Consider the following 18,889-nt stretch of genomic DNA (forward strand, 5'->3'; position numbering starts at 1 on the left):
AAAAAAAAAAAAAAAAAAAAAAAAACCAGAAATAAATTATCTGGCCAACTAAAAATATATATACAAAAAATGAGCCGGGCATGGTGGCGCATGCCTGTAGTCCCAGCTACTTGGGAGGCTGAGGCAGAAGGATCGCTTAAGCCCAGGAGTTTGAGGTTGCTGTGAGCTAGGCTGATGCCACGGCACTCATTCTAGCCTGGGCAACAAAGTGAGACTCTGCCTCAAAAAAAAAAAAAAATTAAAAAAAATAAATAAATAAAAATTAAAAAAAAAAAAAAAAAAAGACCTCATGTAATCTAAGCAAAAAAGCCTACAAAAAGCCTGGACTCTCTATTCAAAGTGAAGGAGAAGCATTCAGTAAAATAATAAACATAATGTGATTAGTGGGATGAAGCATAAGGGACCAAGACTCCAGACCTGCCAATGCCATCAAGCACATTAAGTGTATTATCTTCCATATTTGTCTCTGTGCCAACTCTTGAGAATCGTGGCAATTGCTGCATGCCAGGCACAGTGCCAACACATATCAACTCATATGATCCCCACAAAACGCCCCTGAGGTAAGGACTCTGATCACTCATATCCTAGAGATAAGGAACTGAGGCTCAGAGAGGTTGAGTAACTTCCCAGCGCCTAACAGCTGCCAGCTCACTAACAGGCTCTCAGTAAGGGTTTACTTCCTGAAGAACAGAGAGACAGAAGGAGCCGGGAAGGCACATGTGGCTTCAAACACAATGATGGTATTCTTTTTCTTCCCCTATGGGATTGTATGTGTGTCTTTACCTTGATTCTTTACACTATACAGATGTTTTATTTCTTTTTATATCTACTCAATAGTTAATTTAAAAAGCAATAAAAAAAAGATATGGATGAACAAATGGGTGGATGGACAGATGTTGTCTGGACCATTCTTCCTTCCTCCTCTGCCATGCAGAAGTTCAGAGTCAAGTGTGGGGCTCACCTTGAGCCACACCGAACCCGACTGCCTGCACTCCTAGGCTCTAACTTTCCCCCAGTCTTGACCGTATCTTCTAACTAGCATCTTCCTGGGGGCTGAGCTGGTGGTTCTAACTCTACTTCTCCCTTCCGTATATATGCTCTCGAGGGCTACCTCAGAGCTTCCAAGGAATAAACACACAAAGCAAGCAAAGAAGGTGCAAGCAGGTGTGAAGGACACTGGCAGTACACACCTGGAGCAGCAGCAACTGGGCTGGCCTCTCAGGAATGGAAGTCATGAATTCCAGGTGCTTGGCCCGATCAAACCCACTGGTGCACAAAGTGGGGCGGAGCAGTTGCACAACAGCCTTGTAGTCACCTGCTTCGTACAGCCGCTGAATCTCCTCTAGGGACTGGCACCGCTCCAGTGACTTCAGGTTCTTATCAATCTGAAAAGGGCCCAGAAATGCTAAGGGCAAATCCCTTAAAATCTCCTTGAACCTGGCCAGTGTTTGCAATCAGACCCAGATGAGGATAAAAATTAGACTGCCTCCCCCACCAAAAAAAACAGACTTCCCCTTGATATATCAGTATTTACATTAAATGCATATGTTTTTAAAAGTATTTCTATTAAAGTCAGGCTGGGCGCAGTGGCTCATGCCTGTAATCCTAGTATTTTGGGAGGCGGAAGGATCACTTGAGGCCAGGAGTTTGATACTGGCCTGGGCTATAGTGAGATCCTGTCTCTACCAAAAAAAAAAAAAAAAAAAAATTAGCCAGGTGTGGTGGCACACACCTGTAGCCCCAGCTACACAGGAGGCTGAGGTAGGAGGATCACTTGAGCCCAGGAGTTTGAGGTTGCAGTGAGCTATGATGACGGTATTACACTCCAGGCTGGGCAACAGAGCTTGTCTCAAAAAAAAAAAAAAAAGGTATTTCTATAAAGGTCAAGGTATCATTAAACATGAAATGTCTGATTTTGAATCAAAAGCTTAGTTTGTTATATTTCAAACAAGAAGCAGTACAATTAATAAAGTATGTGCTTAAACTGGACACAGTTTTACTGTCTTAAGAGTAGCTTGTTTATGCCAGCAGTGAAGAAAGCCTGGAGAATGAGTGGGGATGAAATTGTGAAAGGCGTTTTCCACAGCTTGTTGAGAACTGAATATTTGTCCTTGCAAGAAGTGGTCCAAAGCATGGAAGAAGTGGTAGTCAGTTGGCACAAGGTCTGGTGAATACGGTGGATGACAGAGAGTTTCCAAGTCCAGCCTCTGTAGTTTGAGAGACACTGTTTGTGTGACATGTAGTTGCATATTGTCTTACAAGAGGATTGGCCTGTCTCTATTGACCAATCTCAGCTGCTTCACTGCAAGCATCCTCATCATTTTATCCAATTGGTTTCAGTAGACATCTGCTGTAATCACCTGACCAGGTTTCATGAGGCTGTAGTGGATTATACCAGCATTGGACCACCAGACACTATTAGGTTTTTTTGATGAATATTTGGTTTTGGACTGTGTTTCAGCACTTAATACTTACCCAACCATTGTGCCGAACACTTGTGGTTGTCAAAAATACATTTTTTCATCACACATAACAATATGGTATAGAAATGTTTCGTCTTTATGTCGTGACAGCAAAGAAAGGCAAGCTTTTAATTTTTAATTAATGAATTAAAAATTAACTTAACTTCCAATTCACGCGGAACCCATCTATCCAGTTTCTTTACCTTGCCAATTTGTTTCTAATGGCCCAATATTGTTGGAAGAGTAACATCAAACCTTCCTGCTAATTCACGTGTAGGTTGAGATGGATTTGCTTCCACTACAGCTTTCAGCTCATCATTATCCACCTTAGTCTCAGGTCGCCCACGTGGCTCATTTTCAAGATTAAAATCACCAGAATAGAACTTCTCAAACCATCAATGTACTGTGTGTTCATTAGCCACATCCTTCCCAAACACTTCATTGATATTTTGAGCTGTCTGCACTGCATTGGTTCCATGACGGAAGTCATATTCAAAAATAACATGAATTTTTGACTTATCCATGGTTTCACAAAAGTTGCTCTAAAAAGAAAAATCTGAAAGCTAATCACAAGCCAAACTGTGCATTTGAAAGAATGAGGATGTACCTTCACAATAAAAATAAAACAAAAAGTGTCAAGTGAAATGTCAGAGATATCAACTGTCAAACTTAGTACTTAAGGAAATCAGACATTTCATACTTAATAACCTAAATATTTAAAAAACAAACATACTAAAAACTACCCCAGAAGCAGAGGGGTTCCAGAAAAGCATCCACCAAAATAGTTGGACAGCCTCATGGTCACAGTTCAGTGAACCAGACCTTCAGAACCACCAGGCATCAGGCTGTCAGAGACTCAGCGAGTCTGGGCCAGGGGCTGGCGCACGCTACTGACCACCCCCATGGCCTGACAAAGCCCCAGCAAGCAGGCAGCAGGGTACTGCACCTTGACTTGCCCTGAAACAACTCTGGAAGAGTCTTAAGGCCACTTTCAGGCAACATGGACGTGTCACAGACACGGAAGGAGAAAAGTGTCACCCAGGGAGAACCTGGCATATGGGTCACACACTACATGGCTAGCCCAGCACTGGTTCTCCTCCAGTTCCACTGGGGCTGGGGTGGCCACCACACGCAGCCAGGAGGTTGAGCCATAACCACTTCTAAATCATGCTGGTGAAGCTTCCAAGCCTGCTGCTTGGACAAGCTTTCCATCAGAGGTCTGCGGTGCTCTAGTATGCTAGAGTGGCATCTCCTGCTGTCCGTCCAGGGGCCCTGCTGAGCACGTGGGTGGCTCTCTCATTCATCAGGGACAGGTCAGGCCTGGGCTAACTGGGCCAACTCAGAATAAATCTTTGACCAAGAAATACCATTTAAAAAACTCACACTCACCTCCTCCAGGGAAACGACGGAATCGTTCTGGAGGTTCGGCAGCCGGATGACAATGTCTCTCTGCTCAGCCCCTGCCTCTGCCTGGATGGCACTGGAGCTCTGGAGCATTTCTGTGCAGATGTCATAGTTCTCCAGCGCCTGCTCCATGTCTCCCTGGTCAGAAGGAAAACCAGGTCAAGGGACGGGGGAAGAAGGCTAACTGTGCTGTGCCAGGTACCTTACACCCCTGATCTCAACAGACTGGGGGTGCCCTGAAGGTGGGGTTTTCATTCAATTACTGCTCTATCCCCTAGAAATGGCCTGGCACATGACCAGGGCTCAATAAATATTTGTTGAATGAATGAATGATCTACACTACAACTCTGTGAGGGAAGGTATCATTCACCCCATGCTACAAATGAGGAAAGAGAAGACTCTTGAGCAAGGCCAGGTATCTGGCAGAGCCAAGATTAGGACCTAGGCCTGTCCTAATTCCAGAACTGATGTTCTCCACATTAAACAATGTTGCTTCCCTCAAACTGAATGGTTGCTGATAGGACCCTGGCAATCTCTGACTCATCCTACCACAGTGTATCAGGTACCACCACGTGCAAGGTGCTGGGTAGCAGCCAATCCACCCTGGCCTTCCAGACCAGGCTCTGAGAAGCAGCTTTCCCAGAACCCCCACAGAACAGGAGGATAATTCCCTTCTATAATAGAAAGCTCTGCATCCATTCATATACTCGCTCAGACTCTCTCAAGAAAACTTAAACGAAGGGTCAAGACCACAAGGCAATCTCAAGTTGGAGGGAATCTATAGGAGCAAGCCCTTCCAGAGCTCTGTGGATATGCTGAGGAGCTTTACAGACTAGTGGCCATGCTTGGTGTTCTGAGAATTCCCCACCACTTCCCACTGCCTCACGCCAGGCCCAGTGCCTGGGCAGGTGCTGTGCATGTACATGTGTACTCACACACGCACGTCCTCAACATGGTCAGTTTTCCACCCTCCCTGCTGGGTGCCAGGGTATGCTCCTGACCATGGAACCAACCTGCAGTGCCAGGAAGCGAGCCTTGAGCCAGTAAACACGGACCACAAACTCCAGCCAGCCATCCTCAAACAGGTCACGCTGGGACGAGGCGAATGACAGCTGTAGGAGGTCACCCAGACAGTGGGTCCCTGGGAAGTCGGGCCCAAACCTGCCATTCACCACACCAGCAGGGCAGTTCCGAGGAGACACTGAAAACCATCAGGCTGCATCAACTTCATGTGCAGTGTCTAAATGCCCTTCTGCTCCCCAGAGATTGCTCTTAGTCCTCACCACGCCCACCCTCAGTCTCCAGGAGTACCCTGGGCCCTTGAAGCCTTACAGCTCCCTGAATGGCAGGCGTCAGAGAAGTCAGATCAGTTAGAGATGCTGAGAGTGGGGCAGCGGGGGTGGGGGTGGAGGGCGGTGGTCATTTTACAGACTGATCTTTGGGCATATCTGTATTATATCAGGGGGTAGTTTAAAAGTCAGAACGATCCATATCACCTGGGAAAATTACTGGGGACACAGAAAGCATCAAACAGTTCTCAAACAGAAATTGAGATTCCAATTCCTTCAATCCCGAGTAAGGGCAAAGACAGGCAGGTGGCTCCTTCTGGGGACTCAGCTGCTAACCACTTCCATTTTTTTTTTCTTTGAGACAGGGTCTGTTGCCTGGGCCCGAATGCAGTGGGATCATCATAGCTCACTACTATCTCAAACTCCTGGGCTCAACTGATTCTCCTACCTTGGCCTCCCAAATAGCTGGGACTACAGGCAAACACCTAGCTAATTTTTCTATCTTTTTGTAAAGATGGGATCTTGCCATGTTGCCCAGGCTGGTCTGGAACGCCTATCCTCAAGCAATCCTCCTACCTCAGCCTCCCAAAGTGCTAGGGTTACAGCATGAGCCACTGTACCTGACCAGTTAACCACTTCTTGAGTGTCCAAGAGATTTCTCTGGGACTCTGACAAGATAACCCAGAAAATGTGCCCACTGTAGATGTATTAATTCTGAATTCCATTTCTCAAGCCTCCCCACTTCATCTTCATCCCAGCTGCTGGAGGTTCAGAAAATTAACCCTGCCACAGAACACAGAATGCCTCCTACCTGCAGAGCTTCTGCCTTTGGTCAGCAGCCACTGGTCCAGCTGTAGCTCCATGCAGGAGAGAGACATCAGCATCATGTCCTACAGGACAAGCACAGGAAGGTCAGGAACAAAGTCACAAAGATTCATCAAAGCATGGGAGGTGGGAGTAAATCTAAAATGTACTTTTTGATAAAAATATAATTCCTGAAAATGACCTAAGTGCACATTTGGGAATAACACCAATTGGGTGTTGGGCAGATGTGGGGGGTGGGGGAAGGGGATGGGTGTGTACCTACACGGTGAGTGCGATGCGCACTGTCTGGGGAATGGTCACGCTTGAGGCTCTGACTCCAGGGAGGGGGGGCATGGGCAATATACATAACCTAAACTTTTGTACCCCCATAATAAGCTGAAATAAAATATATATATATAATTTTCTATCTACTTTTCCATTTCATAAATGATAATCAGTGGCTACTTGCAGGACATAAAAAGAAGCACATGGATCTATACTGGGACAAGACTTGGGAGGGGCCGAGAAACCTATCTTCAGGGTCCTCAGGGATTGCCCTGTGGAAGAGGCAGCCCTGTCACCTGCTGAATGCCAGCCCAGATGCTGCATCCAAACTACAGCACTCAACCCTTAAAAGTGCCCAGGGACTGGTGTATCACTCCCAAGGCACTCGAGAAAACTGAGACTCAGCAATAAGAAGGCCCTGGCCCAGTGTGCACAGCAGAGAAACGATGGACCTAGTTTGCCTGGGACCAAAGCCTTCGCTCCCCTTTCTGCTCCACACTGCCCCCCTGCAGGAGCAAGGCCTAGTGGGCAGAAGCTGCCAGGAAACAGTCCCTGAGGTAGCCCAGTGGAGGGTGCCTGGCAAGGGACTGATGACCCACATGGTCCTATGGAACTGTCAACCTAGAGCTCCTCTACCCTCTGTGTCCTCAGCCAGAAAGGCCCTGAAAGCACCCCATGCTTCTGCTCTGGCAGTCATTGTTCCACCTCCACCAGGAGAAGGGGGCCAGAGTACCCTGTGTTCCCTTGAGCTCCAGGAAGCACCTAGTGGAGGAGCCTGGGGTGCAGAGTACAGCGGAAAGAAGGGCTGAATGAAGCTTGGCCCCCTACTGCTGGAGGCCCCCAACAGCACCCTAAGCATGCTACTTAGCCTCTGCATTTCCATTTTCTCACCTGCTAAAAAAAAAAAAAAACTCAGTCACAGTCCCTGGCACCTCAAACATGGCCAGATGCTTCCCTTTCCCCTAGCTCTCCCAGCAAGCTCTCCTCCATCTCAGTAAACAACCAGAGAAGCCCTCCCCATGACTCCCACCTCTCACAGCCCATGCTTCCTCATCCTACCTGCTCTGCCTCCAGAATCCCCCACCCCTCTACCCCCATGGGGTCTCAGCCACCACCATTGCTCACCTGGCAGCAGCCTTCTGACAGCCCCTACGCCTACTCTCACAGCCAAGTGCATCCCCCACTCAGCCAGCAGGGAGCTTTGTGGCACAAACCAGGTCCCATGACAGTCCACGTTCCAGGCTCATGAGCGACACAGCCAAGTAGGCTGAACACAACAGCAGTCCCACGCCCATAGAAGGTCCCCGCCCCCTGGTCCTAGTCTGATGCCAGCCCTCAGGAAGCCTCCCACCTTGATGTGCTTGTTGCTGCAGTCCCTCAGCAGCGGGTTGGGCAGGCTGGTGCTGTGCCTCCTCCAGCTGTGGTAGACGTTGAGCACGACCTCTGCCAGGCCCGGTGGCCACCTCAGTAGAAACTTGTGGCCCATGCCCTTCAGGTAGCGCATCATCAGCTCCAGGATACCCCCATTGGTCAGGTTCTCCAGCAGGAACTCATGCACATCCTGCTTCTCTGCCCAGAGCAGGAAGAAAACCTGACTTGAATAAGAGGACTTTCCACGCCAGGGTCTCCTGTTCTCTTTGGGATAGGAGAGACTGTGTCCTCCCTCTGCCACCCAGTCCAGGTGGACGAGGTACCACACTGTGGTGCAGAGATCAGGCTGCCATGGTTCAATGTCTGGCTCCAGCCCTCACCATCTGTGAGCAAGTGCCTCAGAATCTCCATGTGCTACCACGTGCACCAATCTCACCCAGCAGTTATGCACGATACACACTCAACAGTTGTGGTCATATACATTCAAGTTGCAAAGCCAAGCCTCTGAATCTGGCCTGAAGCTCACAGCCATCAGGGAGCACAGCAAGTATGAGCCTGGGCATTTCTGCAGTCCTCCCAGCTGACCACAGGGGTCAGGCCCAATACAAATCAAGGCAGTCCAGTCCCATGACCACACTTTAAACCAGAACCATTCTCCCACAACAAAACATAACCAAGGTTATAGTTACAGTAGGAAGAATTCCCAACAGTGAATGGTCACAGCACTCGATTCCTACCAGATTCCATGAACGTGGCTGAGTCAAATGACAGTCTATGAGGCCCGATGCTTGGGAAGCTTTCCAGTTTGGCTTCTGACTGGACTTCATAGTTATTAAAGGGATCATCTTCCTCCTCAGGGTCCAGCTTTCTTAACCTGCATGGAACATGCCAAAATCACAAAGTTACACCACACATTCTGACACAAGCATCTGAATTCTTCCTATCAGAGAAACTAAATCTGAGCCAAGAAGAAGACTAAATAAGTGGGTGGTGAGGTCCAGAGCCCAGGCCTCCACGACGCTCTGCCTCTCTCCAGGGCTTCGTGAGCTGGCGTCTGGTCTGTACCCTCACTTGTTCATTCATTCCACCAAGAGATGATCCATGCGGGGCCACATGCCAGGCACTGTACTAGCTAGGAGCCAGGAGACAGCAGGCGTAAGTATGGCACACCCTACCTGCAGTAAGTTTACCCTCTAAAGAGAGGGACAGACAATAAGCAGGTACACAAAAACTAACAACATGAATGAGGACCAACCGCAACAGGATGCTTGAGGCCAAGGGCCACAAGGGCCGTGGCTTTAGAGGGCAAAGTCAGAGAAGGCCTTTCAGAGGGGTGATGGCCATGCTGACACTGGGGGAGGGGAAGGGCTGGCCATACAAGGAAACAGGACAAGAATGCGTACAAAGGCGTAAACCAGAGGAGCACCTGGTGTGTTCAAAGACCTCAGGGGAACCCAGTGAGCAAGAAGGAAGTGGGTGGGGAGGTGGTAGTGTGGGAGACACATCAAGCCCATCTGAGCTTGGTCCCTACATGGCTCCTCACAAAGCTGGGAGGCTGGCCCAGGCTTGGGGCTGGGGGCCTCTCCCAGCAGGCACCATTCTTTCAAACTCTTCCCCAGGACCATGTTTTGGCCATTCTTGTGGCTTCCCCTCAACCTAGCACCCCTGAAGCATAAACACTCAGGGCACTTGGGAATGTCCTCACTCAATTACTGCACACACACTCCCAGGGTGACTCCATCGGGCAATCTAGCATGTTGCTCTTGCCTGACCAGTTCAAGAAACAGACACTAAAACCACACAGGAAACCAACAACTAAAATAAGGATAAAAAGGAAAGTACAAACCATTTCACAGAAAGGGGGCTAGGGAAGAAGACCTAGGGATAGGAGAACAGGGCCACGGGGAAGATGGGGTCACTCAGACTTTCTGATGTCATCAACCAAAGCACAATCCTGCAGTTCTTCCAAAGGGAAAAGTTCTCCTGGTACTATGCCTTGGGAGAAATTTAGCAGGAGGCACTGCATCCACACTTCCATCCTGCATCAAACGGTTACTGAGAACAACCATTATTTGTAAGCATTTCACCCTCACCACAGATAGAAAGCAAGGCAACAAATTAAGAAAATTAAGAATCTTGCTGTAAAATAGATTTACAATCCACCTCAAGCTCTGGCTCCTCCTCCTCCACTTTGATGTCGTCACCACTGAAATAAGCTGTCATGGGACAAAACAGCAGCTGAAGACTCCTGACTAAAGATGGCACATTGAACATACAATGGTTACCCCCCAAACTCCTCTCCAGGAACCATGAAGAAATAAAAAAGCCATAGCTCACAAAGGCACAGAATGCAGGAGAGGAAGCCCCAGCAGACAAAGAATGTGCCAACCAAACATTAGAAAGCAGAAAGACGATGGACCAGAGCAAATGACTTGCTTCCTCCACTTGGCTAAGGGTGGAAGAAGAGGGCCTCAAGAAGCCCACCTACTGGCACCACAAACTCCAGGAAGGCTCAGGAATTGAGGGTCCTGAAGAGGGCAAGGACAAAAACCAGGAGGCCTGGTGAGAGCCTACATAGGCCGCATGGGGGCCCACGTCCCTCCCAGCTCTGGGAGCCTGGCACCTTCTCCTCCCCAAGGCTCCTCGAAGAGACACTAAGAACCAATGAAACCAAGGAAAGCTTCCCTAGCTCCTCCCCCACCTTCTCAGAATGCAGAATGTGAGGGAATCCTGTTGAGACTGAAGCAAATCAAGCCGGCAAATGCTCCCTGAACTGCGGGTTTGCATGGGCATCCACATCTGCGTCCCAGGGGCGGCAGCCCACACCTCCCAGCAACAAGCATGTCTGTGAGTACACAGGGACATGAGTATGTCACCTCTAGCTCCCTGATCCGTTCATCTTCTGAGGGCACAGGAATACCCCCATCTTTTGGTCCCCCAAAAGATGAATAAGCCATAGCTTCTACCTTCAGGAAGTTCTGAGGCATGGAGAGGCAAGAAAAATCCCAGATCCCAACCTAGTTCGGTCTGTGCTTCAGACATTTGCACAAATGTTATGGGAATGCACGGAAGTGCCCAGAGGAGAGGGCGGGGATGGAATAAGAGGTATCATTGGCGAGGTAGGCTGGTGGATGTTTTGGGGTTTGTTTTTGCCAATCAGAAAAAGTGTGCACAGTACCTGGATGGCAAGAACTTCACCAGAAGTTCTTGGAAATCTACTTTCTCTTCTTTTTTGCACTTGGTGTTTCGGACGCGGGCAGACCGTCGCTTTGCTGTCTCTCCACTCTCTTCTGAAATCTTCTTCCGCTTTACGCCTTTCTTGGATTTATCTCCACCAGAAACATCACCTTCACAAAGAGTGCAAATTAAAATCTTACACAGTGGCAGGTGAAAAAATTCACCACACAGCACATCCAGCCCCTTCTTTTAGTTACTGTATCAGCATTAAAGTCTTTGATGTTCAAGAAAACTTTTAACTTTCTTCGAAGAGTCCTGAGTAAAATTAATTTTAAACCCCTAACTCTCACCCTTTCTTGAATTCACAGGACCCAAAAACCAAGTTTCACGATTACTTTCCACAGGGCTACAAAGATACAGGATCTCAGAACACCCCAAACCTCCCACCCTGCGCTGGTCGGCTGAGCTTCCAGGGCCTCAGTGGGTGGAGAGAGCGAGTGGCACTGACTCTATTCAGGACCCTCTCAGCACCCAGTGGTCTGGTAAGAGCAAGAGAACTGTGTGAACTACACAGGGAACAGAAGAATGTGTATGATTAAGTAAAGAAGTTAGAAACAACAAAGTACATATTTATTCAGAAACTTCTCTAACTGCCAGATATTCTTTTATTCAGTGACACTGAAATCAAGAAAAGGCTTGGGAGCTTGTCAAAAATTTTTTACATCTCCACTGTTAACAAAAATCAATAAAGCAATATAAAAATAAACTACCACATACGGTGGTAACTTTATGGATTTTGTTTCCTAAGGTCAAAGAATTCAGAATGCACAGAGCCAGCAAGAGAGTAGGACCAGCAGAGGGGACCTGCCACTCCCACATCACAAGGGGTAGAGCAACTTCCACATCAGGACTTAGCAGCCAGGCGTTAAAGGGTCCCAGGCGGACTGTCGATGAGCAAGGGGCTGCACCCCAGAGCTGCTCGCCTCCCTGCAGGGGCTTTGGTCCCGAAGTGGCCCTGATGAGCAGTGGCCCCCATGAACAGGCAGAGAGGCTCCTCTAAGGGGCAGGGGGCTCCCACTGTCACTCGGGTCATGAGGATCAGCCTCTCTCTGAGAGGCCAGGGTACCCCAACATGCTCATTTCTGCTGGGCTCAGTAAACAGGGTCCAAACAGAAGCCAACCCAGGGGCCCTGCTCACCCACAGGAGCACCTGTCTCCAACAGGCCGGGACTGTGAAGCGGAAAGCTGGTCGGGGTCACAGACGGGTAGGAAAGCACAGGCTCAGCCACAGCCACAGCCGGGTTGGTACTGACAGTGCTTGGCTCGATCACACTGACTGGCGTCACCACCATGGAGGACACAAGAGGCTGGCTGGGGTCCTGATAGTCGGACAGGTCAATCCTCTTGCCGAGGCTGGGCCGCGGGGGCTCGCAGGTGGTGAGGTGGTTGTACATGGCCAGCAAGCTCTCTCCGAGGCACTTCCAGCTGTGGGAAGAGGGCCAGCATGCCCGATCAGCACCCCCGTCTTGGGATGCTCTGAGCACAGGCCTAACTGTCCTTTGGAAAAACAGCAGAGCTGCTCCTGGAGCTGCTACCTCCATGGGGTGGGGGAGGTGGTCAAGGTTTTGTTGTTGTGGTAACTGGTGAAATCTTGAGTCTAACACAGCTCGACTGCAGGTGGAGCAGCCGGCTGGTGCAGAGGCCTGGCACCCTCCTGTCCCTCACTGAGGCAGAAGCCCCTGAAGCATCTTGGCCTATGGCACTTTCAGACTCACCTAGGCAGGGATGAAAACCACTGACTTACTTCAAAAACTCCTCCCCCACAAGGCCGAATCTTTGAAACACCTATGGCATTTCTCTGTTGCCACTAATCTGGGTTTTTTTTGTTTTGGCAGGGTGGAGATTGCCAATAGGGATATGGTCTAAAAGGGTTAAATGGCACTCAGTGGATCACCAAATGGGCTGGGCCCTGCTGGATGGCAAAATGAGTGTTTTGTTGCGGTATGGTGTGGTGTATCACGTTGTGTGTTGTCTGTTTTGTTGTTTTATGTTTTATGTGCTGTGTATTAAAATGTTGTGTGTCTCCTATGCTATGTGAGGCGGTGTGATATAGTCTTCCATCCATCCCTAATGGCTTCCCATGTGTCAGGCTAAAGACCAAAAGCTCAGCCTGGCCCCACGCACCCGCACACCCAGCCTTGCCTCACATCTCCCCCTGCACACCTGCCGCGTCAGCTTACTTTCAGTTCCTCAGACAAAATCACACTCCCGCATCCCACGGGGCCTTCGTACAGGCTTCCCTCTGCCCAGAAACAACACCCTCACCCCGGCCCCAGCCCTCTGCCGGGCCAACGCCCATGCCTCTGAGGACCCCAGCTCCAGCGCCCAGCCTTCCCCAACCCCCGGGGGCAGGGGGACTCTGTTCAGAACCCCCAGCACTGTGCTTCTCCCCTCGCAGCCCCTACTGGTTTGAGGCATGTGCTCCCTCCTCTGCGTGACTGACGACGCTGGGATCACCTACAGCAAAGGACCAGGCCCCGCCACGCTGTGCCCCCAGCACAGAGCACATGCAGAGCACTTTGTGGCCCGCGTGGAGCTGGCATCCAGTAAGTGTTGAGAAAGCAAAAAAACGACAGTGCTTCAGAATCCAGACTGAATAACTCAGGCTCCCAGGAAGAGATTTCTGATCTATCTTTCCCTTGCCTCAGTAAATATTACATTTAGACAGGGAAGAATGTGCTCACCAGCTGGGTTGTGTCAAATGCCTTAAATACACCACTCACTCCCTCACTTGGACCTGCTAGGTACTGAAGAGACCAAGGGACAGTAAATTCCCCCACAGCCTGTTTTGTCGAGCCCACATGCTATGAATGGTTTTTATTTTTTTTAAAGGGTTGTTTAAAAAAAACAGAAACCAAAGAAGAATATGCAACAGAAATTGTATGTGGCCTACAAAGGCTATTTACTATCTGGTCTTTACAGGACAAGTTTTGCTGACCCCTAGGATAGATGGTGGTTTATTTACAAGTCCCAGGTCCTCTGCTCCCAGAGAGGGAATCCACACCCGTCCTCTAATAACTTCCTCCTGCTACTGCTGGGCCCGCCCCACACTGTGGGGTGGCCGTGATGCCAGCACACAGCTCTCCCCCCGTCACATCACCATGTCCCTTCAAGTGTCCTCAGGCCTTTTTGTCCTGCCCTGGGCCCTTCCAAAACCCCCAACCCTGTGGAGTTAGGGAGCCCATACCTCGAAGGGACAGGATCCTAACCCAGCTGACAAAATAAGGGAAACGGCATCCAACAAGAGCCTAGAGCAGCCCAATCTTCCTGGCCGTGTTGCTGCTCGAGTGTGACGCTATTCCTAGGAAACTCCACATGCTAAAACTTACAACCAGTCATACAACACGGATCAGAGTAGCCCTTCCTGAGCGGCTACCCCAACTCTAGTGGACCACTGACACCAGTCTGTCCTTCCTGGAGAGGGAGGGCCTCTCACACATCACAGGGCTCCTAAGGGCTACACGGAGGCCCATCCTACAGGACTCCCTGCGTGGTTCTGAGGGGAAGCCTGGACCTGGGACTGATGCTGGGCTCCCCATTTAGTAGCTCTGAGCCCCAGTTTCTCCTGGCAAGTGCTTGGCAAATGTTAGTTTCCTTTTCCCCTCTAGGTAAGGAACACAGAGAGGGGCCTTACAGGAATGTGGCAAGTAGCTGGAGTCAAGAATGGTGACAGCAAAAAGGGACTTACACTGGGCATACTTGAGAGTGAGATGACCTGCTTCTTAGTAGTCAACAAGTGTGTGTCTCTGGCGGACTGGCCACCTTGTACCCCACACCACCGGCCTAGGGTCAGGCCTTAGGGTCTCTCCCTCCCGCATAGGGCAGTGCCCCACATCAGGGCCTGGCTGACCCAGCATTCCCAGAGACACCAGACCACCTACGTGAAGAAGGGAATGGGCTGCACCAGTTTCAGGTCCGGCTCCTTCTCCCGAACGATCAGCGCTTGCCTCTTTTTCCTCAGCCCCAGGGCCTCGTCTATAATGGCCTGCGTCTCAGCTGCACTCACTGACACGTCGTGAATGGACATGTCACTAAAAGCGTGTAAGAAAGGGAGAAATTACAATGTTACAAACGAGCCAAGGCTGAAATTTTACAGACAGGGATGCATTTAAGTTAATACCCTCTAATGTGCATTGATTCTTCCCACAAATAAAATAACCACTTGAGTCTGGCCTGGAAAGGGCAGTAATTAGCATTCTTAATACCCACGAACACTAGAAATGACTAATACTCCTTGTTCCTTTGACAATTCAAACTGGGCAGAAAAAGGGTTTTCCATGTGTATTAACAGTATCATAATAAAATCTGAAGAGCCACAGAAAAATAAAATCTTTCCTTCAATTATTATTAGAAAATTTTAAGAGAATTTAACTCTCCCATGTGCCCAAACTGACAAAAAGTCATGAGACAAGCAAAGCTCACAGGAGTCTATGGTGACCCTAAAATACATTAAGGGTGGGGGCTCTGGGGCCCCAGGTGCTTTCCCACAGACACACCTCTGCCTGAGGAGCTCCAGCAGCACCTGCCCTTCTTCCCAGACTGCCCTGCTGCCTCCCAGAAGGGCTACACCACAGAGACCCTCACTTATGGATTTGTCTGTTTTACATATTTGTCAACGATCCCCTGCAAAAAGGTTAGTTCTATCAGGAGAGATGTTCCCTTAGCTCCTATCTCCCCCCCAAAAGGCAGTTTCCTCAAGAGAGGCACAAGCTCATGGGAGACAGACGTTGACATAAGTAATCACTAACTCCCCAAAGGTGAGTGCCAGGGGCCAAGGAATACCAGAGGGCAGGAGGAGTTGACTGGGCTGGGGGGTGAGGGGAGGGGCAGCTAGCCTGGGAGTTAGAACGTGGAGAAGGAGCAATGGGGTGATGGGTAGAGAGGTGGGCAGACAGCAGGTGCCAGGGGGAGGAGACGGGACAGTGCACAACAGGGCCAGGCCTGGAATTTGCCAGGTTCTCAGGAGAGTGTTAACAAAAGGAGCCTGGGAGGGAAAAGCAGAGGGTAAGGAGGGGGACCTAGTGAGTCAGGCTGCCAAACCTCTTGGGCAATGCAACTGAGCATGGGCTTTGGAGGCAAGACAGGGGTGGCACATGATCAGAGGCACGTTTAAGACACTGAACTTGGGCAGCACCAGGGACAAAACCCTGGAAAGAGAAAGGCAGGAGGCAAGGAGCCAAGCTGGGCAGCAAGCTGCCCCAAGTATTTAGAGATTAGACACAACTGGGTGGTCAAAAAGGCAGACCACGGACAGTCCACCAGATGAAGGGCTGCAGCAGGGCACGAAGCCCCAGAGTGCAGGGCTCCACCCACCAGAGGTCAGGACCTGAGAGGAGAACGAGGCACACTCCTGACCTTCACCTGCTACACAGGCAGAGCACAGCAGGGAAGAGGCAGAACTTACCATCGGAGGAACATTCGGAGCGAGTCCTTCCGGAGACAAGGCTGCTCCTCAAAGATCTTCTCCTTGAGGACCAGCCCTTTGCTGTACCGGCAATCCTTCTCCAAAGCTTTGCAGATGAAGTACAGACACGCTGGCAGGGAAAGAAATACTTTATGACTTCTGAGACTGCACTCGGAAGCCCTGGCCTTGCCAGTCAATACCAGAAAAATGTTCCCACTCTGGAATCAAGGACATGCCTACTAAACTATAATGAGATACCACTTTAACCAATCAATCAAGAAAGATTTCTGAAAACCATAATACCCAGAGTAGATGGGGTCTGCAAGGTGAGCAGACAAAATGCTGCTGGCAGAGGACAGACTGTACGACCTTTCTAGTGACCACAGGCATTACACACAGACCCTTGACCCACTTCTAGGAACTGCTACAAAAATACCAACAGGGCTCATAGCTATTGGCTATGGGCTAATTGGAAAATAGCTTTCAGAAAATCTGGAAATCACTCTGCCCCACCATTGGAGCCTCATTAAGTAAGGTTAATTTTATGTGTCACTTTGATTGGGCCACAGGGTATCCAGATTTTGGATGACATTAACATGAGTAGAAGGAGTAAAGTAGATTGTCCTCCCTAATGTGAGCAGGGCCTCACCCCACCAGTTGAAGGCCTGAATAGAACAAAAGGGCTGACCTTCCTCAAGAGAGAATTTTTCTGCCTGACTGCCTGGGAAGTGGGACACTGGCTTTTTCCTGCCTTCTCACTAGAACCAAAATATCAGTCTTCCTGGGCCTGTAAGCCTTCAGACTAGAATCACACCATCAATTCTCCTGGTTTTGGGCCTTTAGACTTGGACTAGAATAATACCATTGCTCTCCTGGGTCTGCAGCTTGCCGACTCGCCTTGTAGATCTTGAAACTTCTCACCCTCTAAGATCACATGAGCCAATTCCTTATAATACATCTCTTTCTTTATGTGTGTATACATCCTACTGGTTTTGTTTGTCTGGTGACTCTAATACAGTACTCCAACCCTATTTTTCGCAAAAGGACTTAAGTACGCCAAGCCTAACTTCTCCTACCATGAGAGAGGGGTGTAAAGAACTAAACCAGTTGGCTGGGGAGGGAAGGGTGAACCCCAAAGGTTGTACCCAAACCATGGGAGGAACATCCAAGAAGAGACTAAAAGCCTTTGGAAGAAAAAAACTGTTAGAGTCAAAATGCTAGGCCACAAAACTGTCATATTCTGTTGGTGGGAGTGAAAATGGGGCAACCTACAGAACAAACGCATCTGTTCACTGAAGGATATATATACAAAAATGCTCATAGCAGTGTTATGCCTAAGAGCTCAAATCTGGAAATAACCCAAATGTCCATGTACAGAATGGTTATGTGGATGCACATAAAAGACCACACAGCAATAAACAAATAAAAACCTAGCGACGGCTGTGCCCTCTGTGGGTGCACCCACAGACAGGATGACAAACAGAGGGAGCCAGGCTGAGAAGAGACCACTCCTTCTGACTCCACCCAGGGGAAGGTCAACAACAGGTAACGTCTATCTCTGGTGACAAAAGGGAGAAATCACAGTTGCCTTAAGGGGTGGTAATGAGTGAAAGGGACCCAAAGCAGCCTGCTCTCTAGGGCACTGCACACGTTCTCTACCTTGATGTGCTTTCACATATACAAATTGACAAGCTCAGACTTGTGCACTTTATTGTGTATGTTTTGCCTCAATCAAAAAGATTTAAAAACTAGTTGTGGAAAATAAGCACTGGAGATGGGAAGGGTGAGCAAGGCCTTGTCCTTCACATAATCTGTCCTGTTCCTCTTTGTCTTTTAAAAAGAAAGAAAAAAGCCTTTGCAGCCTAAGAAATAAATTGTGAAGTTTAGGCCACCCAATCCATCGTAGTTTGTTATAGCAGCTTGAACTAAGACAGAAACTGGTACCAAGAAGTGTGTTGCTATTGTAGCAAACACCTAAGAATGTGGAAACAGCTTTAGAACTGGGTAGTGGATACAGGCTTGAAGAGTTTTGCTGTGCTATTATAGAAAAAGGCAATACTGGCATGAAAGGATTGTTAAAAGTGATTATGGTGAGGGCTCAGAAAGAAGACAGCTGTAGAGAAAGCTTCCATCTTCCTAGAGAATAAATAATCACGTTCTGGCATGTACATGTATTGACAGAAATATGGACATTAAAGGCGATTCTGCTGAGATCTCAAACGGAAATAAGGAACGTGTCATTGGACAATGGAGAAAAGGCGATCCTTGTTATAAAGTGGCAACGTATTTGGCCAAACTGTGTTAGTGTTCCAGTGTTCTACGGAGGGCAGAACTTGCGAGCAATGAAATTGTATATTTAGCTGAGATTTCTAAGCAAAGTGTTGAAGCATGGCCTTGTTCCTCCTGATTGCTTATAGTAAAATGCTAGAAGAGAGAAATGAATTGAAGAAGAATTTTTTAAACAAAAGGAAACCAGAACTTAAAGATTTGGAAGATTCTCTATCAATATTGCAAAAATTGAGGGAGCTTGTTCTGAGAACACTAAGGGTGTGGCTGACCAACCATTTGATAATAAATATGGGTGCAAACCACAAATTTAATCAGTCACCTCAGCAGAAGCCAGAAATAGAGAT

The 18,889-nt window shown here is 48.8% G+C and overlaps 1 protein-coding gene across 5 annotated transcripts in view; it reads right to left on the bottom strand.

Moving 5' to 3' along the window:
- The window catches only part of CABIN1 (calcineurin binding protein 1), a 153,084-nt gene that overhangs the window by 108,960 nt on the left and 25,235 nt on the right, over window positions 1–18,889 (bottom strand). For 4 of the 5 annotated variants that reach the window (XM_045534232.1, XM_045534228.1, XM_045534229.1 and 1 more), the window contains exons 7-16: window positions 16,257–16,386; window positions 14,734–14,883; window positions 11,991–12,277; window positions 10,794–10,962; window positions 8,353–8,489; window positions 7,596–7,813; window positions 5,967–6,045; window positions 4,880–5,067; window positions 3,852–4,004; window positions 1,191–1,385 (exon numbers count right to left, since the gene is read on the bottom strand). In XM_045534232.1, the coding sequence (XP_045390188.1) occupies window positions 1,191–1,385; window positions 3,852–4,004; window positions 4,880–5,067; window positions 5,967–6,045; window positions 7,596–7,813; window positions 8,353–8,489; window positions 10,794–10,962; window positions 11,991–12,277; window positions 14,734–14,883; window positions 16,257–16,386 (1,706 nt within the window). The remainder of the gene's footprint in view (window positions 1–1,190; window positions 1,386–3,851; window positions 4,005–4,879; window positions 5,068–5,966; window positions 6,046–7,595; window positions 7,814–8,352; window positions 8,490–10,793; window positions 10,963–11,990; window positions 12,278–14,733; window positions 14,884–16,256; window positions 16,387–18,889) is intronic. The other variant, XM_045534231.1, reaches the window with a different exon arrangement.

Source organism: Lemur catta, chromosome 21, assembly GCF_020740605.2.
Source record: "Lemur catta isolate mLemCat1 chromosome 21, mLemCat1.pri, whole genome shotgun sequence".
Lineage (NCBI taxonomy): Eukaryota > Metazoa > Chordata > Mammalia > Primates > Lemuridae > Lemur > Lemur catta.